This window comes from Aquila chrysaetos (assembly GCF_900496995.4).
Source record: "Aquila chrysaetos chrysaetos chromosome W unlocalized genomic scaffold, bAquChr1.4 W_unloc_4, whole genome shotgun sequence".
Classification (NCBI taxonomy): domain Eukaryota; kingdom Metazoa; phylum Chordata; class Aves; order Accipitriformes; family Accipitridae; genus Aquila; species Aquila chrysaetos.
The window spans coordinates 271,106-294,794 of record NW_024470324.1 but is presented as its reverse complement, the minus strand read 5'-3'; the positions used below and the strand labels follow the sequence as shown (position 1 = coordinate 294,794).

The 23,689-nt window shown below is 40.0% G+C and overlaps 1 protein-coding gene across 4 annotated transcripts in view; it reads right to left on the bottom strand.

The window, feature by feature from the left end:
- The window catches only part of LOC121233043 (junction-mediating and -regulatory protein-like), a 111,410-nt gene that overhangs the window by 62,981 nt on the left and 24,740 nt on the right, over positions 1-23,689 (bottom strand). For all 4 annotated transcript variants that reach the window (XM_041121630.1, XM_041121628.1, XM_041121627.1 and 1 more), the window contains exon 2: positions 14,253-14,426. In XM_041121630.1, the coding sequence (XP_040977564.1) occupies positions 14,253-14,426 (174 nt within the window). The remainder of the gene's footprint in view (positions 1-14,252; positions 14,427-23,689) is intronic.

The following is a 23,689-nucleotide window of genomic DNA, read 5'->3' as shown; positions in this document are numbered from 1 at the left end:
TACACGCTCGTGGCCTCTGACAGCCTCTCCATTGACCTGAAATGCTCAGTGCTCCCCAGGGGGAAAAGCAATCTCTTCCCATCCAGCCGTTGCATTCCACCTGATTCAATTTCTCCATCAAGAAATGTAACAAAGAAGAAATTGAGTTATAAAAACACCAAAACCACTGTAAAAGAAAATACTGCTAGCAACCTTTCCAAAGGTAATTAATATCATTCTTATAATCTAAGCTCAATAACTGTGATAAAAAAAGATAGAGGGCATGCAAACAGCCACTTTTGGCCATGCTCCTGGCACACTTTGGGGAAACATGGGGGGAAAAACCCCAGAAAAAACAGATAGCCATACTGTGAATGTAAATACTGACAATTACCAATCACTGGAGAGAAGAATTATCAGTTTTCAAGTGCAACCTACCTAGAAAATTATTAAATCTCTCAGTCATTTAATGAAATTCTATGCCCGTCATCCTTACAGGGCAGGACAGACAATCACCCAGAGAAAAACAGAGTATGAACAACTGAGACATAGTGGTAAAATATACATGGTCCCCTTGCCAAATGGGCTGGCTGAGCATTATGTCCCAGTGTCTTCGTTTAGACTATCCTTCCCTTGACAGTGGATTCTGCTTAGCCCAGTACAGTGCCACTGCAGCAAATATATACAAATCTATATTAAATCATAATATTCCATTTAAACTAATATAATTTGGGTATATTTATATAGGACATATAAATTATGTAGAGTTGTATCTTATCATAGGAACTAGAAAGTAAGCCTGTGGAAAAAAAATGGTAGTTTAATTAAGACCACAGCTGTAATAAGGAGAAAAAGTTGGGGAGGAAAGAGAGAGAACCCACCTCTGAAGGTTGCAGCTTATGAAGAACGTACAGCAGCTTACCTCCCCACCTACAACACCTCCATGAAATGGAGGAAGAGACCACTCTCTCAAACCTACAGTTTATCCTAGCTGAGAATTTAAAGAGGAAAAGGGAAACACACATGGACCATAAATAGCAACATGAACAGGCTCACGAGTATTGAAGACTTGTTTCCTATATTCTCTTCAATAAATAATCACTGTAATAAATATATGTGTGTCATGGTTTAACCCCAGCCAGCAACTAAGCACCACGCAGCCACTCACTTACTCCCCCCCACCAGCAGGATGGTGGAGAGAATCGGAAGGAAAAAGGTAAAACTCGTGGGTTGAGATAAGAACAGTTTAATAGGACAGAAAGGAAGAAACCTAATAATGGTAATATTAACAATAATAAAATGACAATAATAATAATAAAAGGACTGGAATATACAAAACAAGTGATGCACAATGCAATTGCTCACCACTCGCCGACCGATGCCCCGTTAGTTCCCGAGCAGCGATCTGCCCCCCTCCAGGCCAACTCCCCCCAGTTTATATACTAGGCATGACGTCACATGGTGTGGAATATCCCTTTGGCCAGTTTGGGTCAGCTGTCCTGGCCGTGTCCCCTCCCAACTTCTTGTGCCCCTCCAGCCTTCTTGCTGGCTGGGCATGAGAAGCTGAAAAAATCCTTGACTTGGTATAAACACTGCTTAACAACAACTGAAACCATCAGTGAGTTATCAACATTCTTCTCATACTGAACCCAAAACATAACACTATCCCAGCTGAAACCAGGACAATATGTGAAGACAATAACTCTCATTAGGGAATTAAAGGAAGTTCTTACGTGCTTCTGCATTCCATTACAATTTACAATGCATGCATAACATGTTTATGCTTCATTTTGCTCACTGCATACCTTTATGATGCCAGCATCTTTCATTTTTATAGTCCATAAAAGAGCACAGGTCATTTTATAAACTAAACAGAAACATATTATTAGAATGACTATTGTCCACGTTAGATATGACTAAAAAAAGGCACCAGAGAATTTAAATGGACAGAGTGAGGAAAGAGAAACTAAGAAGTGCTGTGATCTAAATGATGTTTCTTTTAAACATACACATGGTGAGTTGACCCTGGCTGGATGCCAGGTGCCCACCAAAGCCACTCTATCACTCCCTCCCTCAGCTGGACAGGGGAGAGAAATATAACAACAGGCTCATGGGTCAAGATAAGGACAGGGAGAGATCACTCGCCAATTACCATCACAGGCAAACCAGGCTGGGAATTGGGGAAAATTAATTTATTACCAATCAAATCAGAGTAGGATAATGAGAAATAAGAACAAATCACCTTCCCCCCACCCCTCCCTCTTCCCAGGCTCAACTTCACTCCCAATTTCTCTACCTCCTCCCCCTGAGAGGTGCAGGGGACGGGGACTGGGGTGTTGCGGTCAGTTCATCACATGTTGTCTCTGCCGCTCCTTCCTCCTCAGGGGGAGGACTCCTCACGCTCTTCCCCTGCTCCAGCATGGGGTCCCTCCCATGGGAGACGATCCTCCACAAACTTCTCCAATGTGACTCCTTTCCACGGGCTGCAGTTCTTCACGAACTGCTCCAGCATGGATCCCGTCCACGGGGTGCAGCCCTTCAGGAACAGACTGCTCCAGCGTGGGCTCCTCTCTCTCCATGGGGTCCCAGGTCTGCCAGGAGCCTTCTCCAGCGCAGGCTCTTCACAGGGTCACAGCCTCCTTCGGGCATATCCACCTGCTCCAGCATGGGAGCCACCTGCAGCCCGTGGAGGACATCTGCTCCACCATTAACTGCCATGGGCTGCAGGGGGACAGCCTGCCTCACCATGGTCTTCACCACGGGCTGCAGGGGAATCTCTGCTCTGGTGCCTGGAACACCTCCTCCCCCCTCCTTCTTCACTGATCTGGGTGTCTGCAGGGCTGTTTCTCTCACATATTCTCACTCCTCTCTTCCGGCTGCTGTTGCGCAGCAGTTTTTTCCCTTCTTAAATATGTTCTCCCAGAGGCACTACCACCATCGCTGATTGGCTCAGCCTTGGCCAGCGGTGGGTCCTTCTTGCAGCTGGCTGGCACTGGCTCTATCGGACATGGGGGAAGCTTCTGGCATCTTCTCACAGAAGCCACCCAGCTACGAAAACCTTGCCATGCAAACCCAATACAATATGTATCTGCTTTCAATTCAGTAAAAAATTATTTTAGTTAAAAATTAAGAATCTCTGATATAGTTGAAGTTGTTTCTAACCTAAAAGGCTTTTCGGTTCCCTAGCATTTTCTCAAACTCACCTTTTGGTCTGTAAGTTCCTCGTTTAGACTTGAATTTCTGGAGAAAGTGTGGTCTAACAGAAAAGCTTCTCATCTCACAACTAGATCACATAGCCAAATATAGTTTCCCTTCTAGTCATCATTTTCTCAAAAAGCCCATTCCAGCTAATTCTTCCTAAAAAAACCCCTATATTCTCTTTGAGAAGAAACCAAGCCTCGTGGTAAAATCGGCTAAGATAAAATTCTTTTTTGTGTGTGTGAAGATGAGACTCACTTTTGAAGACTTTCATGTTTTGCAAGCTTTACTTCAGATAATGCTTTGAAACTAAGAAAATTATGACAGCTTTCACAAAAGGTGGTTGTTGGAAAGCACACAAGAAGAGGAAGAAACAGCAGAAGCCATTAACTTCAATACATCAGGTAAACATCTATTTCCATCGGCTATTGCTTCAGAGCAACAGAACATAAAAGAACACTGTTCTACACTGTATGGATATATTTCCAAAAGAAAACCAATAGTTCTTCAGAGGAAACAAACTGAAGGGAGGTCCCTAGTCTAGCCTGTGAGCAAGTGAGAATGAATCAGAGAGGCAAGACTCTTCTACTGGAGCACAGAAACATTCTTCTCTGGAAGAGTTCAGATTGTTATGTTGAACTTTGAAGAGAGTAAAGTAAGCTTACTGTGAGAAGACATGAGAAACAGGCCTGCAACTATAGGATTTTGTTAAGTTTTACTGTTGGAGGTTGTCATCACCTTTCTGCACATGCATTACATTTATTGACAATTTCACCTGCCATTTTGTTTGTTATCCAGCCCAGCCTTTTGTGAGGGAACTTTAAAAAAACCCAACAAAACACAACCAAAACTTTTGGCATTCAACATAATGAGATTTCTCTACAAGTCTTGTTGGTCAGTTTTACAGTTGAACATCCAGAGCAGTTTTGTACTCCATTCACCTTGCAGATAGGCAGATTTAAGTGATCAGATACATGCCACAGTTTTGTAGTTAGCAATCTCATACCAAGAGTTCAGGTTCCTCACTGACTCAGACTACCAGCCTGCCTTCCATCAGATCGCCTGTTTAGAGCACTATTTTTTCAGAAAGCCCATAAAATCCTGACTTTAAGTCAGCAAAACATTTTGGCATGAGTTCACATAAAGAAAAGCTATATAAAAAGTCTGCAGGATTTATAGTTTAGGATGTAAACAGAAACTGGCATACAGCCCTTCCTAAACAGACTTTGAGACTATAAAGACTATCACAGCATAATTCAGCATATTATACCAGTTCCTCAACAAGAAAACAATAGTTTCAACAAAGTTTATTACCTTCATTTGCAAATCTAGCCATTTTGCATAAACTTAGATTACCATTTATTCCCTGCTCTACGGGGTTTTTCAAAAGCCAAGCTTATCTATGATTTCTGATGATGTGAGGACACATCTTCAGCTACAGATATACCAAAGAAACTTAGGAATGAAGTTGAGCTGATTGCCATGCCAAGTAATCTATACATTTTAAATCAGTGCTTGCTTTAGTGTCCTCCAATGCACCTTATATAGCTTTGTTTTCATGTTTTTCACTGCAAGACCACCATGCACTCAAAAATATTGAGACTTAAAAAAAAAAAAAACCAAAACAAAAAACCCCGCACAGTTCAGAAACCAGCTCACTAAGACATCAGTTATTCTAGAGCAATGATAAAAACATGGATTTAGTAATACAGAACTCATCCATTTGATGTATGGGAGCAAGACTACAAATTAAGAGTATGAAGCACTGATGCCCACTCCCTTCCCAAACACATCTTCAGTTGACTCTGAGAGATTTTTCCCCCCCCCAAGTATTTCTCTAAGTATTTTTTTTTAAGTAATTCTCTCTATTTTGCTAGCTATCCTCATCACTAAACTTACGTTTTCCTTTGAACTTGTTTCATACTTTGCGAAAACAGGTTTTTTTTTAAACCAAAAGTTAAAACATTCAGTACAACGTAATTTATTTCAAAGTATTTAATTTTACACAAATCAAAGTCAAGTTAGCTATAAGGTTCACTACTGCACTTCACCACCAAGTATTAAACCAACAAATAAATCTATAGACGTTTGAGCCACAGTTAGATTTTTAACTACACTAGTATCTGCTTAAAGGAGCTCGAAAGATGTCGTGGTTTCAGCCCAGCCGGTAACAAAGGACCACGCAGCCGCTCGCTCACTCCTCCCGCCCCCCTCCGGTGGGACAGGGAGGAGAATCGGAGGAGAGAAAAGGAAAAAAACCTGGAACCTCGAGGGTTGAGATAAGGGCAGTTTACTGGGACAACACACAAAAAAAAAAAGAGAAGCTACAACAACGGTACTAATGAAAGAGTATACAAAAAGAGTGATGCACAGTGCAACTGCTCACCACCCGGAACCCGAGGCTCCGCCACTTCCCCCACCGAAAGTCGAGAGCCCTCCCCCCAGCCCGCTCCCCATGTATATACTGAGCATGATGGCACATGGTATGGAATAGCTCCTTGGCTAGTTCAGGTCAGCTGCCCCGGCTGTGCCCCCCCCACCTCCCAGGTTCCTGTAAAAATTAACTCTATCCCAGCTGAACCCAGGACAAAAGAGAAGCACAACATAGACTAATAAAGCATTCTACAATTTCAAAAAAATGAATTATTAAGCTATATGCTGCTCTCTTATTTCTAGTGCTAGACCTCAACATTAGTATATTTAAAGTCCTTAAAACCCCCTCACACTCAAGTGAATTAACATGTCAGTGAAGATAATAAATATGTATGCAATGAAACTAAGAGTGCTTTTAAATATATTTAATGTATAACTACATTTTAATGTTCTCATTTCCTGAAGATGAATTGAGAGGTAATGATGACTGTAGTCTCTCACCTGTATCAAGATATTATCAGTGCTCAGTTAAGCAAATCCAGTCCAACTCAGACCTTCAAGAATGCTTGTGTCAAAGTTTTGCTGGCATCTATGTCTAGGTTATAAAACAATTTATCTTACATTTTATCTATAGTCTAATACCAAGCACATTTAAAAAAAAAGAAAAAAAGAAAAAAAAGGAAAAAAAGCATGAACAAAAGAAAGCCTCCCATTGATTTCACCTGGGGTTTGATCAAACACAGTGCCTACTCACCATGACTGTGAAGTACTGGTCCACAATTATAAGACCATAAAAATACAAATTAAGAAGGTAGTTTCTTTCTCTCTGTGAAGGCCAGTGGATACAACTGTACATACGTAAAAGGCTTTGGTTTTTTTGCACATGAAGTTATTCTTCTGAAAGATTTTTTTTTTTTTTTTAAATAACCAGATTTGGTAACCTGTATCAAAGACTACTTTATATCTTGGTCTTAAAGGGCTAAGGCTTGATCCTATTAATCTGTCAGTAAGTTCTATAGCCAAATATCAACCACTAGAACTGGTCCCTCCCCTCCATACTTTCAGAAGAAGACTGCACTATATATGGAGGATCTGAAAAAAATAAGATTTAACTATCTGAAATCAAAGGCACCAGAGCACAGGTAGCTAACTCTGCTTCTTCCAAATTTTGGGAGAAGTATTTCACCTTTGGTTTTCCAGCTACTGATGCCTACTACTTCCCACTTTTCTGCTATGGCAATGTATATTCTTAACATAAAAAAAATTGCTAAATTTTCACAGGGAAATGATCCCTTTTGATAAATGAAAATTTTGTGGGTATAAATGTGAAATATTTTTAAGATCAAAATATTACAGCTTTTTTTAGTTCATTAGAAGTCTGATTTCTAGCAAAAAGAGCATCTTAAAATCCATTTAGAATTCAAAATGCTAGATAAAATAATCTATAAATATTGTTTGCGCTCTGGTTTTAAGTTTATACTTGTCTTCAGAATTTTGGGGGAAATACACAGATAGCCCAAAACATATAATACAGCATTTGAATATCGAGCTTCACTTGCCTGATGCCTGTGTTACAGCCAAGAGTCTGAAATCAGAAGAAATGGACCAGTAATCCAAACAGTGAAATTAACATGCTAAAACTCACTGGTTGAATGTCTTTACATATTATTACATCTAAAACAGCAACAGTCCAGAAATAGTGACATTTAAAAATGCCTATACAAATTCAGCACAGCTTTTAAGTGTATATAAATTACAATACTGTCTTCAATTCCTTTATTATACCTTCTCTAGCAGTCCATGAACATAATTATAGTTCTGAGTGTTTGGCTGGCTTATCAATACAACTTTTCACACTTACCATACAAAATACGGTCATACTAGACATACAGAATATGTCTAGTAAGCGTATCTTACATTTTAATCTTGAACTGAGTACAGAACTGCTTCTTTGGTGAGCATTTCTCAATTTGATAATACAGTTCATTACAAATTGGCTTTTACTTGTGTCCCCCCCCCAAAGGCCTTGGGGCGAGCAGGATTATTCCCATATTATTTAAAAAAACCAAAAAGTAGGTCCCAAACACTGTTGTGTTTGCAATGTCCACTTTTTTCAAGAACGCATGATATCTGGTAAGCATTTTGCCATGTTTAGAAGGAGGTCCACATGGATTTGAGCAGCACTTACAAATATTAAGCATTTCTACAAACAAAACTAGGTTTCTGAAGCTGTGAGCCCAAAAAAAAAGAGAAACATCACTGCTGAATGCATTGTTCTAGGGTCAGATGACTAGTACATAATTAAATACAAATTTTGGCAAAAGTCAGTTCTCCAGAGGTGTGTTCCGCTTCATAATAAGCCATCCTTTTCTCCTTCCATAGTCTTCTACCTTTTTCATTATGTTTTCCAAATTCAGCAATATTTAAGTAAGTGCTTCACAGTACAGCTTTGATTCCTCACCCATACTAAATGATCCATCCTTCACACTAAATGAGGCAAATACACCTGAAAATCTAGCATACGATCAAGTTAAAAGATAAAAAGAAAAAAAAGACTTCTATCATGGACAACACTAATCTGCATTTTCAAGCTTCTAAATGCTTTAACTTTGTTATGAACTTTTGTTCTGGTTTTTTTTCAAAGAAGGAATCTGCAGAGAATTCAGCTGTCCTACTCTAATAAGCCTCCGCTGAGCACACAGAATTTGGTATTTGTTTCTCCCTTCCCTCCTGTAGGCTTGTCTCTTGCCTAAAGTTTCACAGCAACAGCAGAAATTTAACACCCAGATGATACATCTTCCATTTTTTATTTCTTGCTCCAAAAGAAGAGGACACTAAACACTGTTCTCAAAGATTGTAGGCAAAGCAATTCATTTCCTCCTAATCTCATTCTGAAAACAAACTTAAACTGATTAAAAATAAATACTTATTAAAAAACCCAAATTCTTAAAAAACAAACTAAAACAACTTCCCCACAAATCAAAACACATATACCTAATACAGAAAAACTCTAAAAATGTTAAATAAAGTAATTACAGAAGGCATAGGCAATCTTGACTAAATACTGATATTTGTATTCGAGCTTAATTATCCTTGTAACTTTTTTTTCATTTTAGTAACTCATTCTGATTGGCTCAGCCTTGGCCAGCGGTGGGTCTGTCTTGGAGCTGGCTGGCACTGGCTCTATTGGACATGGGAGGAGCTTCTGGCATCTTCTCACAGCAGCCACCCCTGTAGCCCTCTTTCTACCAAAACCTTGCCACTCAAACCCAATACAGCTTATTAGTAATTACCTGAAAAATCAAGATTCTTGTGTCTTTGATTCAAGCATATGGAAGCATTGTATCTTGAGTGACCATTCTAGTGATATTGCAAAACATTGTTAATGAACACTACTTACAGTGCCTGATGTGGATCATTGTACTTTAGAAACCTGTGAGGAAAACAGGGTTCTTACTCTTTAGAGTTTGCAGTTTATTTTAAGCATGCAGAACAAAGAACCAGATGGGATGGAAAAGTGGAGTCTAGATGGTGAGAATGAGCGCAGCGATGACTGAACGCTAAGTGGAGAAAAGAATGATTTTTTTTAGGTTGGATTTGGAAAGTATATACTATGTGGTAAAACTCTTGCTGAAGGTCAGTCTGTCTATGTCTTTCTCAATTAAGAAACATTTATTGCTGAACTGAGATGAGAGTCTGCTTAATGATTTTCAGATTGTGTTCCTGACACCACCATTACTCCTCCTCCTCCTAGCAACTTGAAGATTCCCTTAGGAGATTGCCTCCTTTCTAGCAGCAGATATCATGATTAAGAAAACAGTAGGAAACAATTCTCTATTGTTGGTTTTTATTTTTCGGGGGAGGTAGTTTCATCATCTGGGTATTTGAAAATCTTGTCTGTTGAGGAGATAACACAGTGAAAGGGAATCGATTACTGTGTGTAGAATAAGATTTTATGTAATATAAACTTCTGTGACTATAGTCTCTATTCATTTTTTTTTTAGAAATTATTTCCCTGTTTTTGCAGTTGATGCTTTCATTTTTTAATAACGTTGTCAAATAATTGTACCAAACCTTTATTTAGAAACTTTTGCTAAAGGTTTGTTAGAAACCTCTTTCAGTTGTGATTCTGAGTTACTGAGCCAGTGTTTTTTAAATGCATGGTTTTACTGAAGTTGATGTTCTTTCACTGTACTAACATGAGCATAAACTCTTTATTCTCTTTTTTTTTATACAAACCTATTTGCATTTGTTAAGCAATCATTTCCTGATGTTCCTTTGTGTTGATGACTTAGTTATTAAAAAATAAGATTTTTAATAGCAATCTCATTATTTTTCTTATTTCTTGAAAGCTAGTTATGGATTTTTCATGCACAATATCTCTACTGTTATCCCAGTCTACCCCCTGCTGGCTGCACAGTAGTATTAATTAGGTTATCATGTGAAACAAACAGCTGTTTTATTAGGGAGCTAAATTTATAGCAAAAAAAGTCAAGGTAAAAAAAAAAATATGTAGAAGGCATCTAGAAAAATATCTTTGAAAAAATAGAGTTATGAAGAAATCTAATTATTTTACATCCAGGAAAAGTATTCCTTATCATGAGCAGGCTGGGAGAAGCAACCGGTCAGTGAAACTGTTTGGGGCATGTTCATAACGTGTGCTTTAACCTAGGAAGCTTCCTCACGTGTTGCGTCCATTTAATAGGACACCTTTTGCGGAGACTGGATTAACCACTCAAGATATCTGTACAAGATTCTGTTTATTTCACAAAAGGATCAGACTTATATATGTTTCCACGAGGATCTGGAAAGAACTAAGGGCATACAGCCAAACAGGATGTAGATAATATCAGTTGACTGTCCTCAGTCACATCTTCCCAGGCACACACCAGGCAATCCTCCGACCTGACCTTGTAAAACTAGTTCTTCAAAGGCTTGGCAAACTTGCAGCACAACAAATTCTAAAGTTCACTCTTGATTCAAATGCCAGGTGTTCCGAGCTGCTCCCACACCTTTACTACTCTTCGAGCCCACAGTTTAAAGCATAGCCCATGCCAAAGCAGGTGTTAATTAGTTGCAGTGACAGCTGACATAGGGTTACTTGGTATGCTGTATTATTATAATAATAATATAAGGACATAACTACATAGAATGCTTATAATAAAATACACTCTCTGCACATACTGAGCTTACTAAATGAGAAGCTAACATTTTACTTGAGATGCTTTTCAATCTGAAAGCAAGGCTCACTGGAACTAGTTAAATATAATACTAATACAGATCTCTTACGTATATTATGTATTACTAGTCTTAAACACGGTAGTGTATCCAGTGATGAGGGTTGAAATGGTTGCTTAGCTCTCCCTTTCTGTCTTTTCAATAGAAGTACAATTTGATACTACAGAAATAAGTCAGGTGACTAATGAACATTACTTCTTGATGCTCTCTGAATTCTATACAGTTGATCAAAATCTTTCTTGATGTGTGGCTCTAACTGGACATATACCTAATACAGAAAACCTCTAAAAATGTTAAAGTAATTACAGAAGGCATAGGCAATCTTGACTAAATACTGATATTTGTATTCAAGCTTAATTATCCTTGTAACTTTTTTTTTCATCTTAGTAACTCATTCTGCACTTTCTTCCATCCTTACCCTGCCCTATATCCAAACTTTATCTTTCTCCTTGTCAGTCTTTATATTTAAGCAGTATTATATGTTCACAACTCCCATTTCACTGAGGTAGTAAGCATCAGAAATACTGCTATGCATGAAAATGGAGCTAATCCCTGTCATAAGGGTTTATAGAAACCTAAGGATCTTTGTTCCATTATTAAGCCTTCCAGAAAAACATGCAGCAAGTTAACACAAACCATTGCATACACAACTTCTATTTATAAACCAATTCCTTTACCCTAACTCCGCAGTGTAATATATATATTTTTCATCATAGATACAATTACTGCTTTCTCTCAAACAATGAAATGAATAAAAAAAAAAAAAGAAAAAACGGCATCTTTCTCCGCCACATAATACAGATGACAAAGATTTATAACTCAAAAATTGCCAAGTTAGGAAGAGAACTTAATGTACATTAGATGCAACTATGTACAACTAAAGTAATTAACCACAGAACATGCCTCTAAAGTTTACCAAGGTTATTCTTTCAGGAAAAATAAAAAATGAGGTATTTCAAAACTGAAACCCAAGAGATCAATGAGGTTTAAAAAAAAATAAAAATCTTAATTCATGTTCCATACTCAATATGATATTTATCTTCTCTTGTTTAACAAAAGAACAAAAAAAATTAAATAAAAGAAAAAATCATCTTTTCCCATGCTACAGCTACAGATTCAGATAAAATGGGAACTATTTCATCATGCTGAAGAAGGCTTTCTATTAAATGTATTGTGCATAATCTTCAATAGTATAATACATCTGAAAAAAAATATTCATCCCAATTCTCTATGCAGCAACATTTATCATTCAGGGAAAAAAAAAGCACTTATAGTTCAAATATCATTACATTATCTCACAGAGTTAGTTTCAGATTGCTGAACTTTCTGAAAAATTACTTTATAGACACAGCAATAGCTCAAAATAAAACTAGTTTTGGAATCGTAAATCCTCTTGCCTGCCTCCCTCATTCTATACTCAAACAGAGAGAAAACCACTATATTTTTAAATTGAAGCCAGTAAAAACAATGTTGGCTAACTGAATAAGGTGCCAAACAGATAAACTGACATTTGCAATACAGATTAAATGAAACAAACCCATTTTAGCTTCTATGTTACAATACCTATTTTAAAGGAAACAGAAGGCTGCGGTCTTAATCTGCGTAGGTATCCTGGTTTCGGCTGGGACAGAGTTAATTTTCTTCGTAGTAGCTGGTACACTGCTGTGTTTTGGATTTAGTATGAGAATAATGTTGATAACACACTGATGTTTTAGTTGTTGCTAAGTAATGCTTATCCTAAGTCAAGGATTTTTCCCATGTTCTGCCAACGAGGAGGTGCACAAGAAGCTGGGAGGGAGCATGGCCATGACAGCTGACCTGAACTAGCCAAAGGGATATTCCATACCATGTGACATCATGCTCAGTATATAAACTGGGTGGAGTTGGCCAGGAGGTATCGATCGCTGCTTGGGGACTGGCTGGGCATCGGTCATCGGGTGGAGAGAAATTGCATTGTGCATCACTTGTTTTTCTTGGGTTTTATTTCTCTCTCTTTTTGTTATATTCTTTTTCATTACAATTATTATTGATATTATTGTGTCGTGGTTTAACCCCAGCCAGCAACTAAGCACCACGCAGCTGCTCACTCACTCCCCCCACACCCAGTGGGATGGGGGAGAAAATCGGGAAAAGAAGTAAAACCCACGGGTTGAGATAAGAACAGTTTAATAGAACAGAAAAGAAGAAACTAATAATGATAATACTAATAAAATGACAACAGTAATAATAAAAGGATTGGAATGTACAAATGATGCGCAGTGCAATTGCTCACCACCCGCCGACCGACACCCAGCTAGTCCCCCGAGCGGCGATTCCCCGCCCCCACTTCCCAGTTCCTATACTAGATGGGACGTCCCATGGTATGGAATACCCTCTTGGCCAGTTTGGGTCAGGTGCCCTGGCTGTGTCCTGTGCCAACTTCTTGTGCCCCTCCAGCTTTCTCGCTGGCTGGGCATGAGAAGCTGAAAAATCCTTGACATTAGTCTAAACACTACTTAGCAACAACTGAAAACATCAGTGTTATCAACATTCTTTGCATACTGAACTCAAAACATAGCACTGTACCAGCTACTAGAAAGACAATTAACTCGATCCCAGCTGAAACCAGGACATATTGTTATTATTATTATATTTTATTTAATTTCAGTTATTAAACTGTTCTTATCTTAACCTATGAGTTTTACTTTTTTTTTTTCCCTGATTCTCCTCCCCATCCCACTGGGAGCAGGGAGGAGTGAGCGAGTGGCTGCATAGTGCTTAGTTGCCGGCTGGGGTTAAACCACGACAGTAGGAACTGCTGATTTTATCAAAAGTCCTTCTGAGATGCAATAAAGATGACATTTGTTATTTTTGGTTCAGTATTTAAAATCAGAATTGTTTTTAATTAAAACAAACATATGTGTTATAAAACAGTTTTACCAAAATGTAGTATTCTTCAGCTGGCTATACTTTTTTAGCTCTTAGGAAAATATACTGTTAAAGTGTTACAACAAATTACATACCTTTAATACACTTCCATGTTTAAGTGTTTCACAATATGAGATGAGAAGCTACTGACTTCTCATGGTTTATCAGATTATCTCAGAAAACTAGAATGAAAAGTAACTTCCTGTAGAATCTTTTAAAAGAATTAACAGTCACATAGATACTGTACAACATGTGCCTCTTTCTGGTTTATGTATTAGTCAGTATTCCCAGTAATCACAAAATTGTAAGTTTCACCTATTAAATTCAACAATGAATTTAAATAGTCAAACATAGTAAGTTAAACAGTTGATGGTTAGCTACATGTCAGAGACATTCTCACTCTTCAAAAGCACTCCTCTGAGTGAAGGAACCGGAAAAATAGGGTCAACATTCAGTGGAGAAACCATCACTGCATATACTGCATAATAAAAGTAGTAAACAGTAACTAAAAAGCATGATTTCCCCATTTAAAAGAACTTCAGTTACCTTTACCATACCTTTATCTGCTGTCTTCTAAGCATCGCAAGTTCCCTCATATCTCGGAATGGCTGTAGTAAGTACTGGTAGAGCTCCATGGTAGCTTCTGCAAGACTACTGTAGGCTTCATCTTCCATTTGATACAGTTGAAGCAGATCTACCATACTTTCTGTGTTCTTATGTTTTTCCAGAAGCTGTAAAAAAAAGTGCTAATTTTAGTGAATGTGTTCAAACATTCCTGCTAAAAGTTACAGTCATTTAAAAAAAAAAACCATTCTTTAGCCTCTCCTTTTGTATTATCTTCTCCACCCCACAAAATCATCACTCAGACATAAAAAAAAAAAAAATCTTAAACCCCACCCACATCCTGAATTTAGCCAGTCATTTATGAGCACATCTCTGATAAGCTTAACTCAAAATGTGCACCACTCCTATTAATTTTTTCTTTTCAAAAATCTTTGAAAGGTAATGAGTATGAGCACAAGGAAAGCACAAAAAGCAACTTAGTACAAGAATCTATAACATAGTGATCAGATAAGGTACTTCACACATTTCCCACTTTCAGGTATGAGGGGAGAAGGAGCGATAGGAAAGCAGAGAAAAGAGAAGTCACATTTTGATCTTTCTAGGCTTTTTTGGGTTTTTTGCCTATCTGTACTTTGGACCTGCGCAGCCCCATTATATCAGTGCAGCTCCAGACCCAGACAAGAATCTATGTGAAACAAAACAGTGATCTGCATTTCCAGTAATTTTGTATTCTGTTTTATTATTTTTCCCTAGACAGTTTAAGCATAAAAGTTCAAATCCACAAAGTTTCCATTATTTTTTAAAAAGGAAATTATCTAAGTATTATAGGCTTTAAATAAAATACTTCAAATAATTTCTATTTTAATTCATATAAGAAAACACAACATCAAAGTCTGTCCATTCCTTCCTTTAGTTCTTACGAAGCTGAAAATTCATTTGTTTGTACAAATTTGCTACAATATATGTTTTTCATTTATATGTTTGTTTTGCATCTATTTGGGGCATTTGCCTGGGCAGACCTTGCATGCTGCTGGAAATCTTTTACCATTTCTAAAAAATTATTCAACTGTTTAACAAAAACTAATTTCATTAAGACATCTGGAGTACTTGATGTATTTACAAAGACAAGATTATCTGAAATTAATTCCCCTCTTTGTAATTTTCAAAGTCAAAATCTCTTGTCCTTTAATATTATCATCTCAAAAGCATATATTCACAGTCCAAGTTTATTTAAACTTAATATAGATTAGGAATACTATGGAATAAGCACATCATATCTTCTATCTGTTCATTCAAGTTGGATGCCAAACCTAAATGAAATATTCTCCATATGCTCAACTACATCAAGTATTATTATTGGAATACAAAATAGAGGGAACTGTAGATTAGAAACTGAAGCTTTGATCAACAGTCCTTTGGTGTCTGGTTCATTTATATCCCAGGACAGTCAAGAGAAGTCGTGATTACCATACTGTCTACTCTGTTTGCTCCATTACATTTATATTACTATGCTGTGTTTCAGTTACCTGACCAGATAAGAAAAGATTTTCTCTTTCTTCATCATGTAAAGTTTGCTTCTGAAGATCCCCCAGCTTCCTTTGAAGCACTAAAGATTGGCCAAGATTACAGACAGGATGCAGAGCAGAACACAGAGAGGCACGTAGTAGTTTTATTTACATGTTCACCATTAAAATGATTGTCAGATGACAAGCCAGGAAGAGCTTTCCCTCAGCAAGGATTAGCAGAGATGAAAGGTCTAGGAGAGATGGTGTAGAACAATGTGACATTCCTCAGCAGCATGAGACAATTTGTTGTATTACTGTTGTGGTTTAACCCCAGCCAGCAACTAAGCACCATGAGCCACTCAACTCACTTCCCCCCACACCCAGTGGGATGTGGAAGGGAATCAGGGAAAAAAAAAGTAAAACACGTGGCTTGAGATAAGAACAGTTTAATAGGACAGAAAGGAAGAAACTAATAATGGTAATATTAACAATAATAAAATGACAATAATAATAATAAAAGGACTGGAATATACAAAACAAGTGATGCACAATGCAATTGCTCACCACTGGCCAACCAATGCCCAGTTAGTTCCCAAGCAGTGATCTGCCCCCTCCAGGCCAACTCCCCCCAGTTTATATACTAGGCATGACGTCACATGGTGTGGAATATCCCTTTGGCCAGTTGGGGTCAGCTGTCCTGGCTGTGTCCCCTCCCAACTTCTTGTGCCCCTCCAGCCTTCTTGCTGGCTGGGCATGAGAAGCTGAAAAATCCTTGACTTGGTATAAACACTACTTAGCAACAACTGAAAACATCAGTGTGTTATCAACATTCTTCTCATACTGAACCCAAAACATAACACTATCCCAGCTGAAACCAGGACAATTACCTAAACAATTTCACCTAGGAAATTGTTCCTATTGCAAGCTCATTTGCTACACCCTTCTGCTCTCCTCCAGCAGTATGCAAAATTCTGTAGCATGTGAGTTTTCACTGAGAGCACTGGGTAGTTCTTTGTGGCTTGCAGTTTGTAAAACTAACTTTTTATGAATTTCCTGGGCTAAACGCACATAACCTAGCCTGCATTTATAGGGACAGAAGTCATCCTAGATGCTTTTGGGTTTGAGTCCTGTAAAAGGAACTAGGCCTTAAGTCTTATTGTTTTAAGACTATTTGTTTTATTGTATAAGACTATTCATATTAGACATATAATTAATGATTAGAAATTGGTTTAGAAAAGATTAATAGAATGCAGGTGCATATAAAACAATATCTATGAGTTGCTTAATTGTTTTATGAGACTTTCGCTTCATGGCTGGCTTAGAATCCAGTCAAGCTGAATCAACAGAGAAGGATCATACATCTTAGACCCAAGACATGAGAGTAAGTGATTAACTTTAGAATAAGATAAATTAATAACATAACCTGAATAGTTTTCTTGGAGACCCATAGATACCTTTGAAATGTAAGAAGATAAGTGATGATGGTGACTGGAGACTTCATGCCCGTGACCACCAATCCCAGAAGAACTGAGACATGAGAATGGAGAATGGATGAGATAAGATGATGGATGATAACGATATGAGAACAGAGAATCGACTGGAAAATTACAGAGACTTTGGATTGGGACAACGGGTGGCAAAAGGGTATAAAAGATTTGAAAACTTTTGGAGGGTTGCCATTCACTGCGGTGGTGGCCCAACTCTGAGTTGTTAATAAAGCAAACCTAGAGAAACCCATGTTCGTAAATTTTTTAACAAGTCCTAAATTCCTACGGATTTCATGCGTTAATCCAACCCACCAGCAGATTTAACCATCTAGGTCTATAAAGCCACCTTCTTCCTCAGCTCCTCTTGCTTCTCGCTAGTGCCTCAGAACAGAGCTGCCATACTCAAGACTTCTCCTACTTCCACCTGGCACTATCACAAACTCTCTAGCAGTCCCAAAGCTGTAATTATCCCTCTGTCAAGGTAGTGAAAAAACCAAACCTTTCTTCTCAAGCCACCCATTGCAAGAAGGGTCTCTATTATAAGCAGCAGCTCTACAACACACTGTAATGTTAGTTTCCTTTTAGTTGCTTAGGCTATTAGTATCTGCTTATTAAATAAATTTACAAATTTTTTCATTGTGAAACCCCACTATTCTACTACGATACAAATCCTAGAGGGCAACAAAAAATGACAAAGATTAGAGAAAACTTATCACCATTTAAAAGAGAATCAATCTCATCTCAGGAACAGAACAATACAATACAGGGGTGGGGGTTTTTTCTCCTTTATAGACCATTCTTAAAGTCTATTTAATAGTTCTGATATTCTGGAAGACAGTCACAACTTTGCAAAAGATGGAATTAAAAAGTGCCAGGAAATGAAGGACTGTTTCAATTTTATCACCATCAGTATAGTACAAGGACATTTTAAGGACACTAAAAGCAAGTATCTACTTATAATTGGTTGTTCAGTGAAAATCATGTCCATCACTGGAAATGGTATGATAAAGTAATGAAATATCATGACACTCCTGTACATAGAGGTGATAAATAAATGGGCATCATTTCAAGGTCTTGTCCATGTTGTGTGGATTGTCCGGCTCATAGTTCACAAACGAGTTTCACCATGTCTAGTGCACACAGGCGACTCATGGGGGGTTACAAAAGGGACCCAGCCTTGGGTTGCCTTGAGGCCCTGTCTCTCTGCAGAGACGACTCACAGGGAGCTGTGTAGACAGCTTAGCCCTGGGCTGTCTGATAAACCCTAAAGTAAACAGGGCAGTGGCTGCACCATTCAAAGAACCAAAACCTGCACTGAGCCTTGAAATCCCTTAGCAAATAGTATGCCCTGAGTCTCAATCCAACCACTATTCAGTTGCCTGAGGAAGCAAGGTAAAAAAAACCCAAAACCTGGAGGGTTTCAGCTTCAGTTTCAAATGACAACCTTGTGTATTCAAACAATCACAGACCAACAAAGGAAAGATAAGGGGAAACTCCACTCAGATATACTTAATCCATTTAGGCATACATCATAATCCACTCAGACATAGTCATGCACACCATTCCACAAGTCAGGGGATAAAAACTCTAAGATTCAGGTTGGAAATGGGGGGGAGTCACTTCTCCAACTATACAGTTGGCTTGTGAAGGAGACCCTTCCCCCCCTTGATCAGGATGCCAGTCGAGGTAGCTTCCCTGGGATTGAGAGCCCTTACCTGGAGGGGTAAGTGAATATTGTTTATGCTTTAAGTTTGTAAATGCATGTGTGCTTGTGGTTGTCTGTGAATTGCTTGTGGTTGTAATAGTGTACTACTCTTGCCTAAAAAAATTGCAATAGTGCATTCCTCCATTGTATCTGTAAAACGTGCAATAGTGGCGTGTTAAGTCTGTAAGTGAAGTTCAAATAAGTCGTTTGCTTGAACCTTGCAGTTAAGTCCTTTTCCGTCACATTAATTTGGCATAGTCGGCAGGATACAATGGAGGAACTATTGCAGAAACATGGTTGTAAACCTTCTCCTGCAGACAAGGAGAAGGCGAAGAAGTTGTGAAGTAAAGAGAAAGTGGTGGCATGGGTAGAGCAATGTAGGAAGGAACAAAAGAAAAAGAAAAAAGGAAAAGGTAAAGGTAAACGTGTCCAGTTCTATTTGGTCTACTGCTGGGGTTTTCTCCAATCCTAAGCCTAGAGGTACTCCCCAATTCCTTCAGAAATACCAAACCCTTAATTCAAAAATTTTAGTAAGATGGAGACATTGGTTAATCTGGCCAAATGCCTAAAACAACCTGGCACCTTAAAACTGTGCAGTTTTCAAGGTGTTAGCATAAAATACATGAACAATTTTGTGGCATATGTTATGCCCCACTCATGATTAATTCTCAATACAGACATTCAGTGTTACTATTCATTTCATTCAACAGTCTCGGTATGAATTTTTTACTTTCACAACTTTTAATTATATTACTTAAAGAAGTGGGTGGAGGAGGGTAGAGTAATATCCTGTACAGGCCTGACTAGCACTATACCCATTGAATACTGTATTTATTTAAGAATCATGTTTCACAGATGTTACATTGTTCACAACTAAATGAATCCATATATTTTAGGCAACTATTATGCAGATAGACTCTAGCTAGCAGGAAACACATTTTTGTCAATTTAACAGCACATATATTTGAACTATATTGCTCAGGCCTCCTGGAAGAGAGAGATATGTATCTCTTGAAATGCCTGTGGGCCAAAGTAATCCTTGGTGTATCTGCCCTGGGGGATGACACAGAATAGAATAGAATATTTTCAGTTGCAAGGGACCTACAATGATTATCTAGTCCAACTGCCTGACCAATTCAGGGCTGACCAAAAGTTAAAGCATATCATTAAGGGCATTGTCCAAATGCCTCTCAAACACTCACAGGCATGGGGTATCGACCACCTCTCTAGGAAGCCTGTTCCAGGGTTTGACCACCCTCTTGGTAAAGAAATGCTTCCTAATGTCCAGTCTAAACCTCCCCTGGTGCAGCTTTGAACCATTCCCACGCAGCCTATCACTGGATACCTGGGAGAAGAGCTCAGCACCTTCCTCTTCACTTCCCCTCCTCAGGAAGCTGCAGAGAGCAATGAAGTCACCCCTCAGCCTCCTTTTCTCCAAACTAGACAAGCCCAGAGTCCTTAGCTGCTCCTCATAGGACATTCCCTCCAGCCCTTTCACCAGCTTTGTTACCCTCCTCTGGATGCATTCAAGGACCTTCATATCCTTAAATTGTGGGGCCCAGAACTGTACACAGTATTCAAGGTGAAGCTCCACCAACGCTGAATACAGCAGGATAATCACCTCTCTTGACCGGCTGGTTATACTGTGTTTGATGCACCCCAGGATGCGGTTTGCCCTCTTGGCTGCCAGGGCACGCTGCTAACTCATATTGAGCCTGCTGTTGACCAGCACCCCCAGATCCCTTTCTGCAGGGCTGCTCTCCAGCCACTCCTCTCCCAACTTGTGGAGGACCTTGGCTGGACCGAGGGGCCTGGGGAGGATATTGACCTTGACAAGATTACAGTGTTCCCGTGAGAGAACAAGAAAGGAGGAGAAGCATGCCTGGGAAACTAAGTTTAAGGAATGTGTTGACCGTTTGCAGTTGTGATAAGGAACCTGAAAAAGCCACCCAATGAGGGGTGAGAAAAACAACTTCTGACAACTTTCTGACCAATAAGGGACAGACATATGTACAAGGTAACAAGTATAATAGGTATAAATTTGCTGGCTTGTGGTAATAAAAATACCCCTTCTTTGCTTGTACTATAAGAATGCGTACTTGTCGTTTGTCCGTCTCGACCGCGACAATTGGTGACCCCGACGTGATGCTGTAAATTATGCTTGTGACTGCGAGGAGAGCAGTGGAGACGGAGCCCGGCATAGCTTGACAGCGGCGGGAAGAGCTGCTAGTCCGGACCGATACTTGACACCTGCAGATAAACAGGTGAGCTGCCGGGAACATGGGCGGGACCCTCAGTAAAGAGGACGCCGGAATTGTAAATATGTGGAAAGTAATTTTGCAAAAGAGAGGACTTAAAGTAGAAGAGTTGATGTTGCGGAAAATGCTCTTATGGGACAAGCAACACGGATATAAAGCAGACACAGTGACTGCATTTAGTGTGCCTGTGTGGCAAGGACTCGGGGACAAGCTGTTTGACAGTGCGTCCCGAGGGTCTAAGGAGGCAGCCAGCCTCCTGATGACGTGGTACCTGCTCCTTGAAACCGTCAAAGACATTAGAGAACAAAGGGATAGGATGAAGGAGCCAGACGTCCCCATCGCGGGGGGAGGACGGTCCTCTCCCACAGAGGACGTGGGGTCTGTTGCCCAGTCCTCTGGCAAGCGTGCAGGGCGGCCAAAGCCACGGGGCCGACAAAAGAACCCTGTCGTTGATGACTCTGATGATGAGCAGCCCTCAGGACATCCTCAGACTATTAAAGATAGAACTTATAAGCGGCCCCGGGACTTGCTTCCTGGTAGTGACGTATGCCCCGCTGAAACGGCAGAGGCGCCGGTTAACCCGTCCGCCCCGCCCTTGCCGCCTGATTCAGAGGATGGAGAAGGGATGAATAGCCCCCCCCGGGCGCGGGGAGGGGAACAGGGGACCTCATGCCTGTACCCCCCTCTGCCAGCCGAAACATCAGAGGGTTGGCATGATCCCATGGACAATGATATGGGGGATCCTGAACCTGGGGGGTCTGCGGGAACACCGAAGGAGGGACAATTACAGGGAGGCTCGCGTTGCCGAGGACAGCCCTGGGTCCTCCCGCCGGCTCGAATTACTGTCAGTCCCCACGACCCCCTGAAATTCTGGCAGGAGGTGAAAGCTCGAGCTCTGCAAGAAGGAAACTGGGACCTGTCCGAGCAAATTAGCGTTCCTGTAACAGCAGGCAACTCCGGTGAAACGAATTTAAGGGGGACTGGGGCGATGGCTTTCCCGGTGGTATGGGGTGATCCAGGACAAGGAATTATGGATGAGCATAGACCATATTCGTGGAAAGTTATACAGGACTTACAAAAGGCAACTGCGCAATATGGTCCCAACTCCCCCGCAGTTATACAATTAATACGCCTATTAACTATGGAAGAAATGACACCTTATGATATTGCTCAAATTGCTCAAATTATTTTCCAACCTGTGCAATGCACCGTTTTTCGTAGTATCTGGACTCAGAGAGCAGAGGCGCAAGCAGTACACAATTTGCAGCTTTCACAAACCGATCCACGTTATGGTAACGGAGCTGATGTTCTGACTGGGACTGGTCAATTTAATAATCCTCAACATCAGGCTCAATGGCATCCACTTGTATTGGAGTAAGTAAAGACTATTGGTGTAGAAGCTTTGCTCCGAACGGCGGAGCTGGCAGAGCCTAAGGCAAGATATACCATGATTAAACAGGGGGCTAAAGAGCCGTTTCTGTCGTTTGTAGAGAAATTGATGGGGGCTATAGAGCAGCAAGGTATTTGATGCACATATACGAGAAATGCTGGTAAAACAGTTAACCCGTAACAATGCTAACACAGATTGTCAAAAGGTGATTGAGATGCTCCCTGGGGATCCAACCCTAGAAGCTATAATTACGGCTTGCGGGAAGGTGGGCTCTGTTGAACACAAAATGTCTGCATTAGCTACAGCTATGTCTGCAATGCGTATGTCTAATCAGAAAAGTTACTGCTGCAGGCAGACTGGACATGTCAAGCCTAACTGTCCCGCTAAAAATAGAAAAGGAGGAGCTGGGCAGGTGGCCGTGGGAGCAGCTACATGTCTTAAGTGCGGAAAGCTGGGACACTTAGCAAAGCAATATAAATCTAAATTTCATGCTAACGGTCAACCCCTCCAGTCGGGAAACGGCAGAAAGAGCGCGAAGGGGCGCATGCAGACACAAATGCCCTACCACTCCAGCAACCCCTTTCTGGTACAACAGCCAGCACAGACACCACAAGCCTTTGTGACAAGTTACGGGGACAAACCCAGGGAGCAGCCGGGATGGATATATGCACCGCCCACACAGTAACTTTATCTACCCAAGGAGTGCATAAAGTGCCCCTGGAAGCCTGGGGACCGATTGGTAAAGGATTAAGTGCCTTACTAATAGGACGATCAAGTAATACTTTGCAAGGGTTAATGCTGCATGTGGGAGTTATTGATGCTAATTATCACGGGCAAATATGTGCAATGGTATCTACTGCAACCCCTCCAGTCACTATAAAAGGAGGCACACGAATTGCTCAACTCGGACCATTTATGAGCTGTGTGCCTGCGACAGAACAGGTAATTCGTGGTACTCAAGGTTTTGGGTCCACGGGAAAGCCACAGGTATTTTGGTCACAACGCATTACGGAAAGCAGGCCAGAAATGACCTGTACCCTCACTATGACAAATGCATCCCCATCACAGATAAAATTGATAGGTTT